This window comes from Canis lupus, chromosome 17 (genome assembly GCF_011100685.1).
Source record: "Canis lupus familiaris isolate Mischka breed German Shepherd chromosome 17, alternate assembly UU_Cfam_GSD_1.0, whole genome shotgun sequence".
Lineage (NCBI taxonomy): Eukaryota > Metazoa > Chordata > Mammalia > Carnivora > Canidae > Canis > Canis lupus.
Window position 1 is genome coordinate 60,318,337 of NC_049238.1, and position 15,500 is coordinate 60,333,836.

Sequence of the window (15,500 nt, forward strand, 5' to 3'; positions counted from 1 at the left end):
AGGTCGAGTGCCTGCCTTCAGTCCAGGGCATGGTCCTGGAGTCCCTGGTATCAAGTCCCACAAGTCCCTGCATGGAGCCTGCTTCTCTCTCTGTCTCTCTCATGAATAAATAAATAAAAAGTTTAAAAAAAATCAATCCTTATAAGATTAGAAGAGCAAGGTATCATTATCCTGGTTCAGGATTTGGTATGCCACATGGGCTGAGAATCATTGCTCAAGATTTGCTCTATTCAGTATGGTAGCCACTAGCTACGTGTGACTATTGAACATTTGAAATATGGCTTATCCAACTTGAGATGTGCTCTAATTTAAAAAAATATAGAGGAGGGGCACCTGGGTGGCTCAGTTGGTTAAGCCTCTGCCTTCTGCTGAGAGTCGTGAGATCGACTGCTCCCTGCTCACCAGGGAGTCTGCTTCTTCCTCTCCCTCTGCCCATCCCCCCAGTCACGTGTTTTCTCTCTCTCTCTCTCTCAAATAAAATATTTTCAAAAATAAAAATACACAGTGGATTCTAGGAACTTAGTATCCCAAAAAAGTAAAAATATCTCAGTTATTTTTGTATTTGTAACATATTGAAGTGAAAATATTTGGGGGATCCCTGGGTGGCGCAGCGGTTTAGCGCCTGCCTTTGGCCCAGGGCGCGATCTTGGAGACCCGGGATTGAATCCCACATGGGGCTCCTGGTGCATGGAGCCTGCTTCTCCCTCTGCCTATGTCTCCGCCTCTGTCTCTCAATGTGTGACTATCATAAATAAATAAAAATTTTAAAAAAAAGAAAGAAAGAAAAAAATATTTGGGACATAACTTTTTTTAATATAGCCACTAGAAAATTTAAATTTATGTGTGTGGCTTGAATTACATTTCTGTTGAACAGCGCTGTTCTGGAGAGAGGGGCACTTACACTGGAATTCCTTACCTCTGTCACTCTTGACCTTCAAGATTCCAAAGCCACAGTATTAAAAGGAATATATTCCAAAGGCAATTTATTGCAGTTTCAAGTTAATGCTTATAATTGTATCCCACAATTAGGTCAATTTCAGGAAGTCAAAGGAAAATACAGTAAAGTATGTACAGTTCCTATGTCTTAGAAAGCTTTAAGATTAATGAAAGGAAAAGACAGGATAATTTATGACTATAAATATCATTACTAAAAGAATACAAATGTGTACCAAATAATATGATCCCAGAAATGTCTAAATTTAATACACAGTAAGAAAATGCAAAGAAATCTTTGAAAAGATAAAAAAATGAATTTGGAAATTTCATTTATTTATTTATTTATTTTTTATTTTTTATTTTTATTTTTATTTTTTTAAAGAATTTATTCATGAGAGACACAGAGAGAGAGAGGCAGAGACACAGGCAGAGGGAAAAGCAGGTTCCACTCAGGGAGCCTGACGTGGGACTCGATCCCGGGTCTCCAGGATCACACCCTGGGCTGCAGGCTGCGCTAAACCGCTGCGCCACCGGGGTTGCCCCTGGAAAATTTATTTAAAGCAGGTATTAAGGGGTGCCTGGATGGCACAGTTAAGTTTGACTGCTTTCAGCTCAGGTCATGATCAAGCCCCAGAGAGTCTGCTGCTGCTTCTCCCTCTGCTCCTCCCCCCTGTTCATGCTCTGTCTCTTTCAAAGAATTAGATAAAATCTTTTTTAAAAAATTAATAGGGACGCCTGGGTGGCTCAGTGATTGTCTGCCTTTGGCTCAGGGTATGATCCTGGAGTCCTTGGATCCAGTCCCACATTGGGCTTCCTGCATGGAGCTTGCTTCTCCCTCTCCCTCTGCCTGTGTCTCTGTCTCTGTCTCTCTCTATCTCTCATGAATAAATAAAATCTTTTTAATAAATGAATGAATGAATTAATTCAATATTGAAGGTGAGAAGGAACATAAAGAGTATGACTTCTTTAAAATCATGAAGTGAATGATTTTTCTTGAAAGCATAGTGCTTTATACCCCCAAATCAGGAAATATTAGGAAATCTTTCATCCTGGAAACAGAGTGTGGAAAGCAATAATGTAGTATCACTTCTTTTCTTTAAACAGTAGAGGACAGGAAAGAAAAACCTGTGGAGAAGTCAGCTGTATCTACTTCTATACCTACAAAGCCAACAGAAAGTATCTCAAAGGCCTCTTCATGTACCCCAGTAGCTGTGACCATGACAGCAACCCCATCTCTTCCAAAGCCTGTGAATACTTCTCTCCTGTCCTCTTCTCCAGCATTGGCTTTGCCAAACCTGGCTAATGTGGATCTGGCAAAGATCAGTTCCATCCTTAGCAGCCTAACATCAGTCATGAAAAATACTGGTAAGTAAGCTCCATAAAGAGAATAAAAAGCTTATTTCCATCTTTCTAATTGAACCATCAGTCTGTTTTTTTGTTGTTGTTGATTTTTTTTCTTAAAAGTATTTTTTCAAATCAAAATCAAACCAATAACAATAAAAAATAATAAAAAAATAAAAAAACAAAATCAAACCAATACATGATCATTGTAGAAAAATTGAGAATAAAATAAATATCTGCAGTCCTGCTACCCCCAAAGGACACTACTTGTGCCTAACATTACGTGTGTGTGTGTGTGTGTGTGTGTGTGTGTGAGAGAGAGAATGGGGGGGGTTGATTAAATATTTGTAATAATTTTTCTTTCAATAATTGAAGTATTTAAGTATACTATATATGAATTTATTTAAGCCTTTATTACTGGGCATCTGGTATGTTTCCAGTTTTCACTATTATAAAGAACATTGAACAACCTTGATGCTAAAACTTTATGCACAATCCTTCCTAAATGGTTGAGTATATAGGGCTTTTTTTCTCCCCATTCATGAAAAAAATTTTTTTTAATTTTTATTTATTTATGATAGTCACACAGAGAGAGAGAGAGAGGCAGAGACATAGGCAGAGGGAGAAGCAGGCTCCATGCACCGGGAGCCCAACGTGGGATTCGATCCTGGGTCTCCAGGATCACGCCCTGGGCCAAAGGCAGGCGCTAAACTGCTACGCCAACCAGGGATCCCTCATGAAAATTTTAATGAAAATATACAAAAATAGAGGACCTCCATGTACTCCTCACTCATCTTCAACAGTAGAAAACACATGACCAGTCCTATTTTACTCTGCCTTACCCAATCTTGATTATTTGGAAGAAAATCCCTATAATTTCATTTTTTATAAAAGCTTAAATATAATTTTCTAAAAGATAGAGACAAAAAATCATGTAGGTTTTTAATCTTTTTGTGTTATAACTAAAATGATCACCAAAAAAATGTACCACTTTATGTACCAAACACATGAAAGTTCTCATTGTTCCTCACCTCTGCAGCACTATTTTGTCTTATTTTAATACTTTGTCAACTTCACTCTTAAAAAGTCATTTATTTGGAGATGCCTGGTTGGCTCAGTCGGTAGAGCATGCAAATCTTTTTTTTAAACACGTAATCTCTACACCCAACATGGGGGAGATCAAGAGTAACACGCTCCATGACTCAGCCAGCCATGCGCCCCAAGCATGCAACTCTTGATCTCAGAGTCGTGAGTTCGAATTCCTTGTTGGGTGTAGGGATTACTTTTAAAAGTCAGGCGCCCTGGGATCCCTGGGTGGCGCAGCAGTTTGGCGCCTGCCTTTGGCCCAGGGCGCGATCCTGGAGACCCGGGATCGAATCTCACGTCGGGCTCCCGGTGCATGGAGCCTGCTTCTCCCTCTGCCTCTCTCTCTCTCTCTCTGTATGACTATCATAAATTAAAAAAAAAAAAAAGTCAGGCGCCTGGGTGGCTCAGTCGGTTGAGTGTCCTCTTGATTTCAGATCAGGTCATGATCTCAGGGTTATAAGATTGAGCCCCATGTCAGGCTCCTCGCTGAGTATGGAACTTGCTTAAGATTCTCTCTTGTCCCCTCTCCAAACATCATTTGTTTTAATTTCTCTCTCTTTGATTAAGATGTTAAACTTTTTTTTTTTCATTTATCATTTAGTTTTCCTTGTGAAATACTTGCTCATATTCTTGATCATTCAAAAATTATTTTCTCAAAAAATATTTTCTCATCTTTTTATATACCTTTTTTTTCTAAATTAAAAGTTAACCCAGAAAAAAATTTTAAAAAAAATTTTAACCCAGTGTTTTAAAATATAAAGATGTAGGGGCGCCTGGCTGGCTCAGTCCCTGGAGGATGCAACTCTTGATCTCGAGGTTGTGAGTTTAAGCCCCATGTTGGGTGTGGAACCTACTTTAAAAAAATTAAAATGTAAAGGTGTAAAGGAAGTTGCTTATATAATCTCATTTTAGGGCAGCCTTGGTGGCTCAGCGATTTAGCGCCTGCCTTCAGCCCAGGGTGTGATCCTGGAGACTCCGGATCAAGTCCCACGTCAGGCTCCCTGCATGGAGCCTGCTTCTCCCTCTGCCTGTGTCTCTGCCTCTCTCTCTCTCTGTCTCTCATGAATAAATAAGTAAAATCTTTAAAAAAATAATAATCTCATTTTAAAGGTCATTTCAAAAGCAAACAACTTATTAATCACATAGAATTATGCAGTGACTCAGTTACACAGGTGTAATGGCTCTGATCATAATCAGCCATTAAGATTTATTGAGCTCCTATAGGCCTCTAAAGTATAGGTTCTTGGTATAGAAAAAAGAAAAGTTTCCTTTAGTCTCTTTCTACTGACTTTTAAAACAAATATGTATGAAAAGAGCTTGTTTATTTTAAGGGTGTTCCAAGTCAACAGGAGCAGATTTTAATTAATTTTCAGTTTTTCCTTTGTACAAGCCATGATATGCCTTATTTGTGGATCTGTCACAGAAGCATTCCTGTTTGAGTGAGTGGAAAGTATCACAAATTTAATGGTCATTTTGAGTTGCATTTTCTTGAGTTATTCTTTTTGCCACCAGGGGTCAGTCCTGCATCAAGACCTTCTCCAGGAACTCCAACAAGTCCCAGCAACCTCAGCAGTGGCCTGAAAACACCTGCACCTGCCCCAACAACATCTCACAACCCTCTGGCAAATATCCTCTCGAAGGTGGAGATCACCCCAGAGAGCATTCTGTCTGCTCTTTCTAAAACCCAGACACAGTCGGCCCCTGCGCTGCAAGGTAAACTGACATGGGCCAGAGGGACTGGAGTTGTGAATGCTTGGCTTAACCCTGGATTCCATTTCTGAAAAATCCAAAGCCATGAAATGTATAGTACAGTTCGTTTATTATCTTCTTTATATTTATTATGGCATTGATAGAATTAGAAAATGTCAAAGCTGAAAGAGAATACTGTCTAGTCTAATCCCCTCTTTTTCAGGTTAGGAGATTGAGGCTAGTGAGGTGATGTGATCTGCTTAAGGTCACACATTTATCTATTCAGTGATGAGCTGAGACTAAAAGCCAGGTTTTTTGACTGGAGTACAGTATTCTTTGACCTACAGCATGACCCCTCACCCCCCTGCCCAGGGGCTGCATTTATGTAAGCTCTTATGGAGCTATGTTGAGATTTACATTTTTAGTGTTAACCAAATCTAAAGAAAGTTTAAAAAGGTCACTCTACTATCAAAAATCTTATGACATGGGTGCCTGTGTGGTGCAGTCTGTTAAGTGTCCCACTCTTGGTTTTGATCATGACTTGATCTCAGGGAAGTGAGATCAAGCCCTGTGTCGGGCTCTGCACTTAGCATAGAGTCTACTTAAGACTGTCTTTCTCTCTTCCCTCCACCCTTTTTTCTTTCCCTCTCTCCCTCCTCTTTCCCCCTCTCTCCCTCCCTCCTTTCTCTCTCTCAAATAAATGTAAAAAAATACTATAAGGCAAAAAAAAAATATATAAGGCATGACTTTCCTTTTTCATATCCTAATGTTTTATAGAGGCCTCTATTATAGGTACAGCACATCTTTTTTGTGTTCACCTACCTATAATATCTACCTTATTTGAACCTCTCTATTCACCTTTGCTAATTATGTACTTTGTGTCTAAAACTGTCTGCTTCTAACTTTTTTTCATTAAGTTTATCTGCTCTCTCTTCTCAGACCCTACAAATACCGACATAATCTTTATTTAGCACCTAAGTATAATTACGTAATGAATTTCATATAGCAGAGCAGTATATATATACATGTATACACATATGTATATATGTATGTATATATGTATACATATATATGTATTGTGTGTGTGTGTGTGTGTGTGTGTGTGTGTATATATATATATATATATATATATATATATAGCCATTTAACTCTCTATAGAGGTTCTCATCCAGGAGCCTCCAGGGGACATTTGTCACTATCTGAACACATCTTTTGTCACAGCTGGGGTGGGGGTGGGAGTACTACTGCATCTAGTAGGTAGAGGCCAGAGATGCTATGAAACATCCTGCATTACACAGAACAGCCCCCACAACAAGAATAATCCAGCCCAGAGTGCCAGTAGTGCTAAAGTTGAAAAACTCTGCTTTATATGAATATAAAATATATCCATTCTGTAAATGGATCACACTAGATTATAGTGAACTTTGCCTTTAGATATTGGAGAATTCTGTTACACAGAATTAAATACTATTAACTAGTAATCCACAGCTGCCATATATTGGCACCAGCAATAAAGGATTAATGATGTACTACAGCATAGCTAATAGTATGAATTTTAGAGTTAATTAGTCTGAGGGATTGGCATGGTTCTGATTTCTCCTTTCAAGGCCCTCTTCTGTCACCATCCTGCAGTTATGGTAAAAATGTTGAACTCATTTGTTTTTATTAGCCTCTTACATAGATATAATAATATTTACAGCTTTTCCTTTCAGTAGATTATTGTACCAGTGTTATATGGACTTTCTCATCAGGCAACATTTGAACAGAACTAGGTGTGTTCTGACAGAATGTGTTTCTGGAGACCCCAGAAAACAACCTCTGTGGAGTAACAGCATAGTTCATCACCTTTCATTTCCTTGTGGAAAGTAGAATTCTTGACTTTTAAAAGAATTTGCCCAGCAGCTTAAATAGATGCATTCTTAAAAGACTATAAAAGGGATCTCTTACAATCTGATTGTGTCACCCACAGCTATTATTCACAGATACTTAATACAAAAGAATGAGTTCAATTGGCAAAAGGTCCATAGAGTATGATTGAGATTGAAGAAAAGTAATATTTAGTAGTAAGAGACTATCTCACCTATTACCAGAAATCTGAGAGTGTCTATCTTTACAAGATTTCATCCCACAACATCCGAAAGATAAGCTAAAATATCTTTTAAAAATCATATGACATCATATATCACATTCTAGTACGTGAGGACTTCTGTTTTTGGTATGAACAGTGGCTACTAAGAATTAAATGAAACTGTTAGTGGTGGAAAGTTATATAGCCAGAGAACTTTTTGGAAATGAAATGTGGATTTTATTTTTTCTGGGGGTAATTGAAATAAACGATATTTCAATTATTCAGATATTAGTGAATATCTAATCATGCACTTATTATATAGAAGTAGTTGGCAGTTAAAAATATTCCCAGGATCCCTGGGTGGCGCAGTGGTTTAGCGCCTGCCTTTGGCCCAGGGCGCGATCCTGGAGACCCGGGATCGAATCCCACGTCGGGCTCCCGGTGCATGGAGCCTGCTTCTCCCTCTGCCTGTGTCTCTGCCTCTCTCTCTCTCTCTCTCTGTGTGTGACTATCATAAATAAATAAAAATTAAAAAAAAAAAAATATTCCCAGGTTGGGGGCGACCAGGTGGGTGCAGTCAGTTGAGTGTCTGACTCTTGGTTTTGGCTCAGATGGTGATCTCAGAGTCGTGAGATCAAGCCCTGTGTCAGCCTCCTCACTTAGCACACACTCTCCCTCTCCCCCTGCCCCTCCTTTTTTTCTCTCTAAAATAAATAAATAAACCTTTAAAAAAAAAAAAAAAAAAAACTGTTCCAAGGATGGAATGATCTCAGAATTCTTCAGAGCTTGAGTCTCTTAGTAAATATCGGATTAAAATTAAAATTTTGAAGTGTTTCTTTGTTTATTAAAGTATCCTATGAAATACTATTTTCTTTGACCATAACATTATGAAGGAATAGTTTTAGTATATGACTAAAAGCTATAAATTTTGGTGAAGTATGCACAAAAAGTTTTCATTTATAACCAGAAATTGGGTGAATTTTCCAAAATACGAATTTTCCAAAACACTTTGTCAAGTATTTTTGTAAAAAATTTTCTACAGGAGCAGTTTGCTTTGATGGGACTTCAGCCTTTGCCCCAAAGAATTCTTTCTCAGAGCTTCTGAGGTTTTGTCTTATCAGTGAGTAGGGTTGAATCTCATCAGTGTCAACCTGGGTAGATGAATAATTTGTGAATTTTCTAAGCTATTAGGTGGTCTAGCTTTATAATTCTTTGTAGTGTGTGTTTGTATGTTTACTATTGCTACATTTTACAACCAAAAATGATAGGTAAAAGCATTGATTCCCCAAAGTCTAGCAAGAGATACTTGAAATAAAATGACCCTATTGAAATAAATTTCAGGGGCAGCCTGGTGGTGCAGCAGTTTAGCACTGCCTGCAGCCCAGGGTGTAATCCTGGAGACCTGGGATCGAGTCCCACGTCGGGATCTCTGCATGGAACCTGCTTCTCCCTCTGCCTGTGTCTCTGCCTCTCTCTCTCTCTCTCTCTCTCTCTCTCTCTCTCTCTCTCTCTGTGTGTGTGTGTGTGTGTGTGTGTGTGTGTGTCTCATGAATAAATAAAATCTTTTAAAAAGACATTTAAAAAAAATGAAATAAATTTCAGTGATGCGTATTCTCTCCACACACCCCCGCCCGGTCTCTCCCTCTTTCCCTCAACAGTGCCCATTAACTTATTAGAGATAATTGCAGAGGCTGGAAAGGAAGGATTGGACAGAATATCTATTTGCACTTAGAGAAACAGTTCCACAGATCAAACATTAAGAAATACTGGCTTAAAGTGTTATTTTAAGGATAATTTTGCCTCCTTTCTTTTCCTGCCTTGTCTTGTTTAAAACATGAATGATTCTGACACGAAAATCTCCCCTTTCCTGTTGCCTTTATTGTGCCACGTTGAACTTACTTAATAGCTGTACTACAAACATTTCAATAATTTGCTCTCTTTATATTGAGAAATAGGTCCAGTATTTTCTATGACAGTTCACCATTGGTTGATTGGTCTAGATTCCCGTTGGCCTCATATTTTAATGTCTGTCTGGTTCCCACTGGAATGAATGAGAATATCTAATCAGCCTACATTGTTTTTATTATAAGGTAGGCAGTTGTTCTTTTTAACTCCTCTAATCTGTTTCTACAGGCCTGTCATCTTTACTTCAGAGTGTTACTGGGAACCCAGTCCCAGCCAGTGAAGCTGCATCCCAGAGCACTTCTGCTTCCCCTGCCAACACCACGGTCTCTAGTGTAAAAGGAAGAAATTTGCCCTCCAATACCCAATCCTTTATTCCCAAAAGCTTCAACTATTCTCCTAATTCATCAACTTCTGAAGTCTCTTCAACATCAGCCAGCAAGGCCTCAATTGGGCAAAGCCCAGGGCTTCCAAGCACTACTTTTAAGCTACCATCCAACTCGATGGGGTTTACAGGAACCCACAGTGCAAACCCGGCTGCCGCACCTACTGAAGTTGCCATATGCCAATCTTCAGAGATCTCCAAGCCAAAGCTGGAGTCCGAGTCCACCTCTCCAAGCCTGGAAATGAAGATCCACAACTTCTTAAAAGGTAATCCTGGTTTCAGTGGCTTAAACTTAAACATCCCAATCCTGAGCAGCTTGGGGTCCAGTGCCCCAGCAGAAAGCCACCCCTCAGACTTCCAACGTGGCCCTACTAGCACGTCAATCGACAACATTGATGGAACCCCTGTGCGGGATGAAAGGAGTGGGACACCCACCCAGGATGAGATGATGGACAAGCCCACATCCAGCAGTGTAGACACCATGTCCCTGCTTTCTAAGATCATTAGCCCTGGTTCCTCAACACCCAGCAGTACAAGATCACCACCCCCTGGGAGAGAGGAAAGCTACCCCCGGGAACTCTCCAATTCTGTACCTACATATCGACCTTTTGGTTTGGGCAGTGAATCACCCTATAAGCAGCCTTCTGATGGAATGGAGAGACCATCTTCCCTGATGGACTCTTCACAGGAAAAATTCTATCCAGATACTTCTTTCCAGGAAGATGAGGATTACCGAGATTTTGAGTATTCAGGGCCTCCACCCTCTGCCATGATGAACCTAGAGAAGAAGCCAGCCAAGTCTATCCTGAAGTCAAGCAAGCTTTCTGATGCCACCGAATACCAGCCAATCCTCTCCAGTTATAGCCACAGGGCCCAAGAATTTGGGGTAAAGTCTGCCTTCCCTCCATCTGTAAGGGCCCTCCTGGACTCTAGTGAGAACTGTGACCATCTCTCCTCTTCCCCTGGGCTATTTGGTGCCTTCAGCATAAGAGGGAGTGAACCGGGGGCTGACCGGTCGCCATCACCGAGTAAGAATGATTCATTTTTCACCCCTGACTCCAACCACAATAGCTTGTCTCAGTCTACCACTGGGCATCTCGGTTTGCCACAGAAGCAGTACCCAGACCCTCCTCACCCAGTCCCACATCGTTCCCTTTTCTCTCCGCAGAATACCCTTGCCGCTCCCACGGGCCACCCACCCACACCAGGCGTGGAGAAAGTCCTGGCCCCCACCATTTCCACCACGTCGACGATTGAGTTTAAGAATATGCTTAAAAACGCCTCCCGAAAGCCCTCAGATGATAAGCATTTTGGCCAGGCCCCCAGCAAGGGCACTTCAAGTGACGGTAGCGGTCTCTCAAACCTCACCCAGCCCAGCTTGACAGCCACTGATCAGCAGCAACAAGAAGAGCACTACCGCATAGAAACCCGAGTCTCGTCCTCCTGCTTAGACTTGCCTGATAGCACCGAAGAGAAGGGGGCCCCTATAGAAACCTTGGGTTATCATAATGCAGCCAATAGGAGGATGTCAGGGGAGCCCATACAGACCGTAGAGTCCGTCCGAGTTCCTGGGAAGGGAAATAGAGGACACGGGCGCGAGGCTTCAAGGGTGGGTTGGTTTGATCTGAGCACCTCAGGCAGCTCCTTTGACAATGGCCCCTCAAGTGCCTCTGAGTTGGCATCCCTTGGGGGTGGGGGCAGCGGAGGCCTCACTGGCTTTAAAGCGGCACCATACAAGGAACGGGCATCCCAATTTCAGGAAAGTGTCGGCAGCTTCCGTTCCAACAGTTTCAACTCAACATTTGAGCATCATCTCCCCCCATCCCCCTTGGAACATGGGACACCCTTCCAGAGAGAGCCAGTGGGGCCGTCATCTGCCCCACCTGCCCCTCCTAAGGATCATGGTGGTATCTTCTCTCGAGATGCACCCACTCATCTACCCACTGTGGATCTTTCGAATCCCTTCACAAAGGAGGCGGCCCTGGCCCATGCTGCCCCACCCCCTCCTCCTGGAGAACACAGCGGAGTTCCTTTCCCCACCCCACCCCCTCCTCCACCCCCTGGGGAACTTAGCAGCAGCGGTGGGAGTGGTGTTCCCTTTTCTACTCCACCTCCTCCTCCACCCCCTGTTGACCACTCTGGGGTTGTACCCTTCCCAGCCCCACCACTGGCAGAGCACGGAGTGGCGGGAGCTGTGGCAGTATTTCCCAAGGACCATAGTTCCCTCCTTCAAGGGACCCTGGCTGAGCATTTTGGGGTGCTCCCAGGACCTAGGGACCATGGGGGCCCCACCCAACGGGACCTCAACGGCCCTGGCCTTAGCCGTGTACGAGAGAGCCTCAGCCTACCCTCCCATTCTCTGGAACACCTGGGCCCAGCCCATGGAGGAGGAGGTGGGGGAGGCAGCAACAACAGCAGTGGCCCCCACTTGGGTCCCTCACACAGAGACGCTATCAACCGGAGTGGTATGATTTTGCGGAATCCCCGGCCAGACTTTCGGCCTAGGGAACCTTTTCTCAGCAGAGACCCGTTCCACAGTCTAAAGAGACCCAGGCCACCTTTTGCTAGGGGCCCTCCGTTCTTTGCACCAAAACGCCCATTCTTCCCTCCCAGGTACTGATGGAAACCAAGGGAAAAGCATTTTGAACAGTCTAGAGAGCATTGGAAGTAGGAGTTTGGTTTATTGTTGTTTTTGTTTTCCTACCTTTGATTTTTTTTTTTTTAATGACAAAGGGCCTCCCTTCCAAATTAAAAAGTCATACATGCTTACATTTCACTATTCCATTCAGTCCTCCCTCCCACTGCACTTACCAACCTTCCCCAAGCTACTTGTATTTTAAAGGGATGGGGGGCGGGCAAAGAAACACAACCAAAGCCACTTCATTGGCTGGGGGTTTGAGGGGTGGGGGTGGGGGAACAAATCTTATTTTGCCCCATTTATTGAAGAGTATTACTACATTTGAAATAAAATTTCCATCAGTACAGAGAATAACATGTGCTATGTTGGGATGTTATTTTGGGCTTGGCTTATCAAGTAGCCAATAGAAGGATTCCTGTCCCCTTCTCTCTCCCATTAAGTAACTACTGTGACCAGTGTGGCTCCTTTTCCTGTATGCTCTGTGCCCTGCTGACAAGCCAAAAGATGTTGCAAGGGAGGATAGGTGGGAAACCATAGACCTGTCAAGTTTGTTTTGTTTTTAAAGACATATTGAAATTGGATTCTTTACCTTTCTCCTAAAATCCCAATTAAAAAAAAAAAAATCAGCCTCTTCTTCTAAAGAACCATCAGTGACTAACTTTGAGGAGATACAGATTTCATTCTATCCTGGTAAAAATTATTCCTCTTTATCCTTGGAATGAAAGAGCGGTGGCTGGATATAATCTCCAGGTTAAAATAAGGTGTAACTCCAATACAGAGTTACAGAAAGGAACCATCAACCGTGTGATGTGACCTGCCCATCCCTCATAAATGAGAATGGGAAACTCTGAGTTAGTTTGACATGTCTTGCACCAAGCTCTTGCTTCCTGCTTTTTTTGTTTGTTTGTTTGTTTTTTTGCTTTTTTTTTTTTTTTTTTTTGTGAATGACTTTTTCTCAGTTTTCATTTCTGCTTTGGCCAGAAAGAAAGCCATGTAAGTTGACAACTGATACAGAGGCACAACTGAAATTATTCTTAATTTTTTTATTAATGTAATAAGTAGACATTTTTATCATGGTGCCTCCCTAATGTGATATTTGTTGGTGATTTTTAGCAAAGGTTAACTACTAGGGGAAAGGAACTATTGGTCTGTATCTTTCCTCCTTGCCCTAGTCCTGGATTTACTCCTGTTCTTCGTATTTCAAAGGAGGAGGTTCAATAGCCTCTTCCAGTGCTTTACACCTCTTTAGGTGTGTCTTAATGACAAGTGGGTATTACTATGCATATCTTTACAGAGAACCAGGAGGGCCTGAGAAACCCAGACTACCCCATTCTACAGCTAGCAATCTGTCACATTTTAAGGCTCAAGGCTTGTCCTCACCTTCCACTCCCAATAGGAAATAATGTTTCTGCCCTTAGTCATTTTACACGAGAAGGGTGTGCTTTCCTTCTCCCCAAACAGAAAGGCTTCTTTGTATTTCTACAACTAAAACTGGGAAAAAAGACAATCAGTATGCTTTTAGTGTCTGTTAACTTTAAGAACACTGAAAAGCAAAGATTGCTTTACTATTATTTTGTATTATTTACTGTCTTACCCCAGGGTATACACACTGGTAATCTCCAACTAGATAAATAAAACCGTATGTGGTGGGGTTTTTTAGGGAATCCTAGCAAGTTTCATATTTTCTTCCAAGGGAGCATAGAACTAACTGTAGGAAGTATGAGGATTGTTTTGGATTCCTCTAGTGAAATATTTAAAGATGGGGGAGAGTGGACAATACAGCAACAGAAGATGATTCTTTGTGTCAGAATAAACCTGGTTTCAGATAGCAGCTTAAACCAGTTGTGGGTCCTAGTTTGGGAGTTTTTGTGTAATTTATTCCATGTTATTTATTTGGGCTTGCCATGTGTTCTGTGGTCAGGAGGCTGCAAGTCCTTCATCTTCCTGATGGCATTTCTGGTCTTAAGTCAACTGTTCTGTCTTTGACCCTCTCCAGCCTCTCTGCCCTTTAGCTCTCCCCACAAAAATGCATGATACCATGACTTTATGTGTGGGATGGGGTATATAGTGTAGCAAAGCAAAGAAACAATATAGTTATCTTGAGTCCTGAGACATTTGTTTAGGGGAAAGTGTGATTGAGAATAAGGGTAAAGGTTGGGGGAGGGGAGGGGAGTTCTAATTGACTCAAAACTGAAACTTTTTTTGCAGAAATTAAGTGGGATGTTTTTCATTCTAGAATAAAAGAATGTGAATTCCTTCTGCTGCTCTTGTTTAAGCTAAAAGTAGTGTTTACTTGAAAAGGCTCTCTATTTGATTTTATCAGAAAATGTGGGGATGTCAGGAAAGTGGCTTCCTGAATGTTGGGGCAGGGTAATTGTCCTCAAAAGCATGATGACTAATACATGGAAAGGAAGACCTTGTACAGTTTAAAAGATGGACTTTAAAGGGTTGGTGTTTTTTTGCAAGGTGTTTTGTTTTTTAAGCTACAAAATCCTCATTGAGTTTGTTTCGGGATGGAAGTGAGGATTTGTATGTGACTGTCAGCTGTTAACTTTAAGTCTGTCTACAGCAGTAAATGAAGACGACAATGTATATATGTGATATAGTGAAACAAAAAAGACAATTCTGGTATTCATAACATGAAACAAAGGGGTTTTATCCTTTCTGTGTCTGTGATTTAAAACTCCATGCCCATGCTCTGACTTTTGTATTTCAACCTGAATTTAAAAATGTAATAAATAAGATTTTTTTAAAGAAAGCATAATATAGTGTGTCTTGGCAAGGACATGATATATATGAAAGCAGAATATGCAAAGTTGTTACTAAGGTCCTTGGTGCTCACTGTAAAATCACAGACAGAGAATTGGTCGGGGGGTCGTGAATACACTGGTACCACTTAAAGCTCAGTGATACTATCAGAAATCAAGTCCTTAAGTATTGTATAAGAGTTTACTCTTAAGTCAGCTTAGATGAGAGCCCTCTCTCCCTGCTCCCTTTTCCCCTCCCAAAAGGTGAGCATAAATAGAATTTGGTTTGATGCCAGGGAAGGTAAAATGATCAGAGAGTAGGACTTTGATCCTTTCCGATCCCAGGAATACAATGTTTGTGATATATATATGGTACAGCTAACCTATCTAGATAATGTGAATATGCTAAACTTCCTAATTGCAGAATATTCACTATCAAGCCTGAAGTTACCGGTTCATGCAGAATTAAGCTTCAGCTGTTAATTGTTTTGAAGCCGCTGTAAATTACTGCTTTTTCCCCCTTTTCCTCCCTTCCCCCCTTTTTTGAATGGGCGGGAATGCCTGTTAAGATTAAAATTAGATATGTTGGATGATACTCTCGACGTGTTCAGTGTGGAAAACAAAACAAGTACATGCTTTAGAGGCAACAACAATGAAATCCTTTTGAAATGTGTATTAATATCATTTAATAAAATAACTAGTTCTGAA

At 41.3% G+C, this 15,500-nt stretch overlaps 1 protein-coding gene across 6 annotated transcripts in view; it reads left to right on the forward strand.

Annotated features, from left to right (window-relative positions):
• The window catches only part of RPRD2 (regulation of nuclear pre-mRNA domain containing 2), an 89,287-nt gene extending 73,787 nt beyond the window's left edge, over positions 1–15,500 (forward strand). The window contains exons 9-12 of one of the 6 annotated variants that reach the window (XM_038562128.1): positions 2,041–2,301; positions 4,876–5,076; positions 9,254–10,435; positions 10,576–10,816. In XM_038562128.1, coding sequence (XP_038418056.1) covers positions 2,041–2,301; positions 4,876–5,076; positions 9,254–10,435; positions 10,576–10,664 — 1,733 coding nt within the window. In that variant the 3' untranslated portion in view covers positions 10,665–10,816. Of the gene's footprint in view, positions 1–2,040; positions 2,302–4,875; positions 5,077–9,253 lie in introns of all 6 variants that reach the window. The other 5 variants (XM_038562130.1, XM_038562129.1, XM_038562131.1 and 2 more) reach the window with 5 other exon arrangements.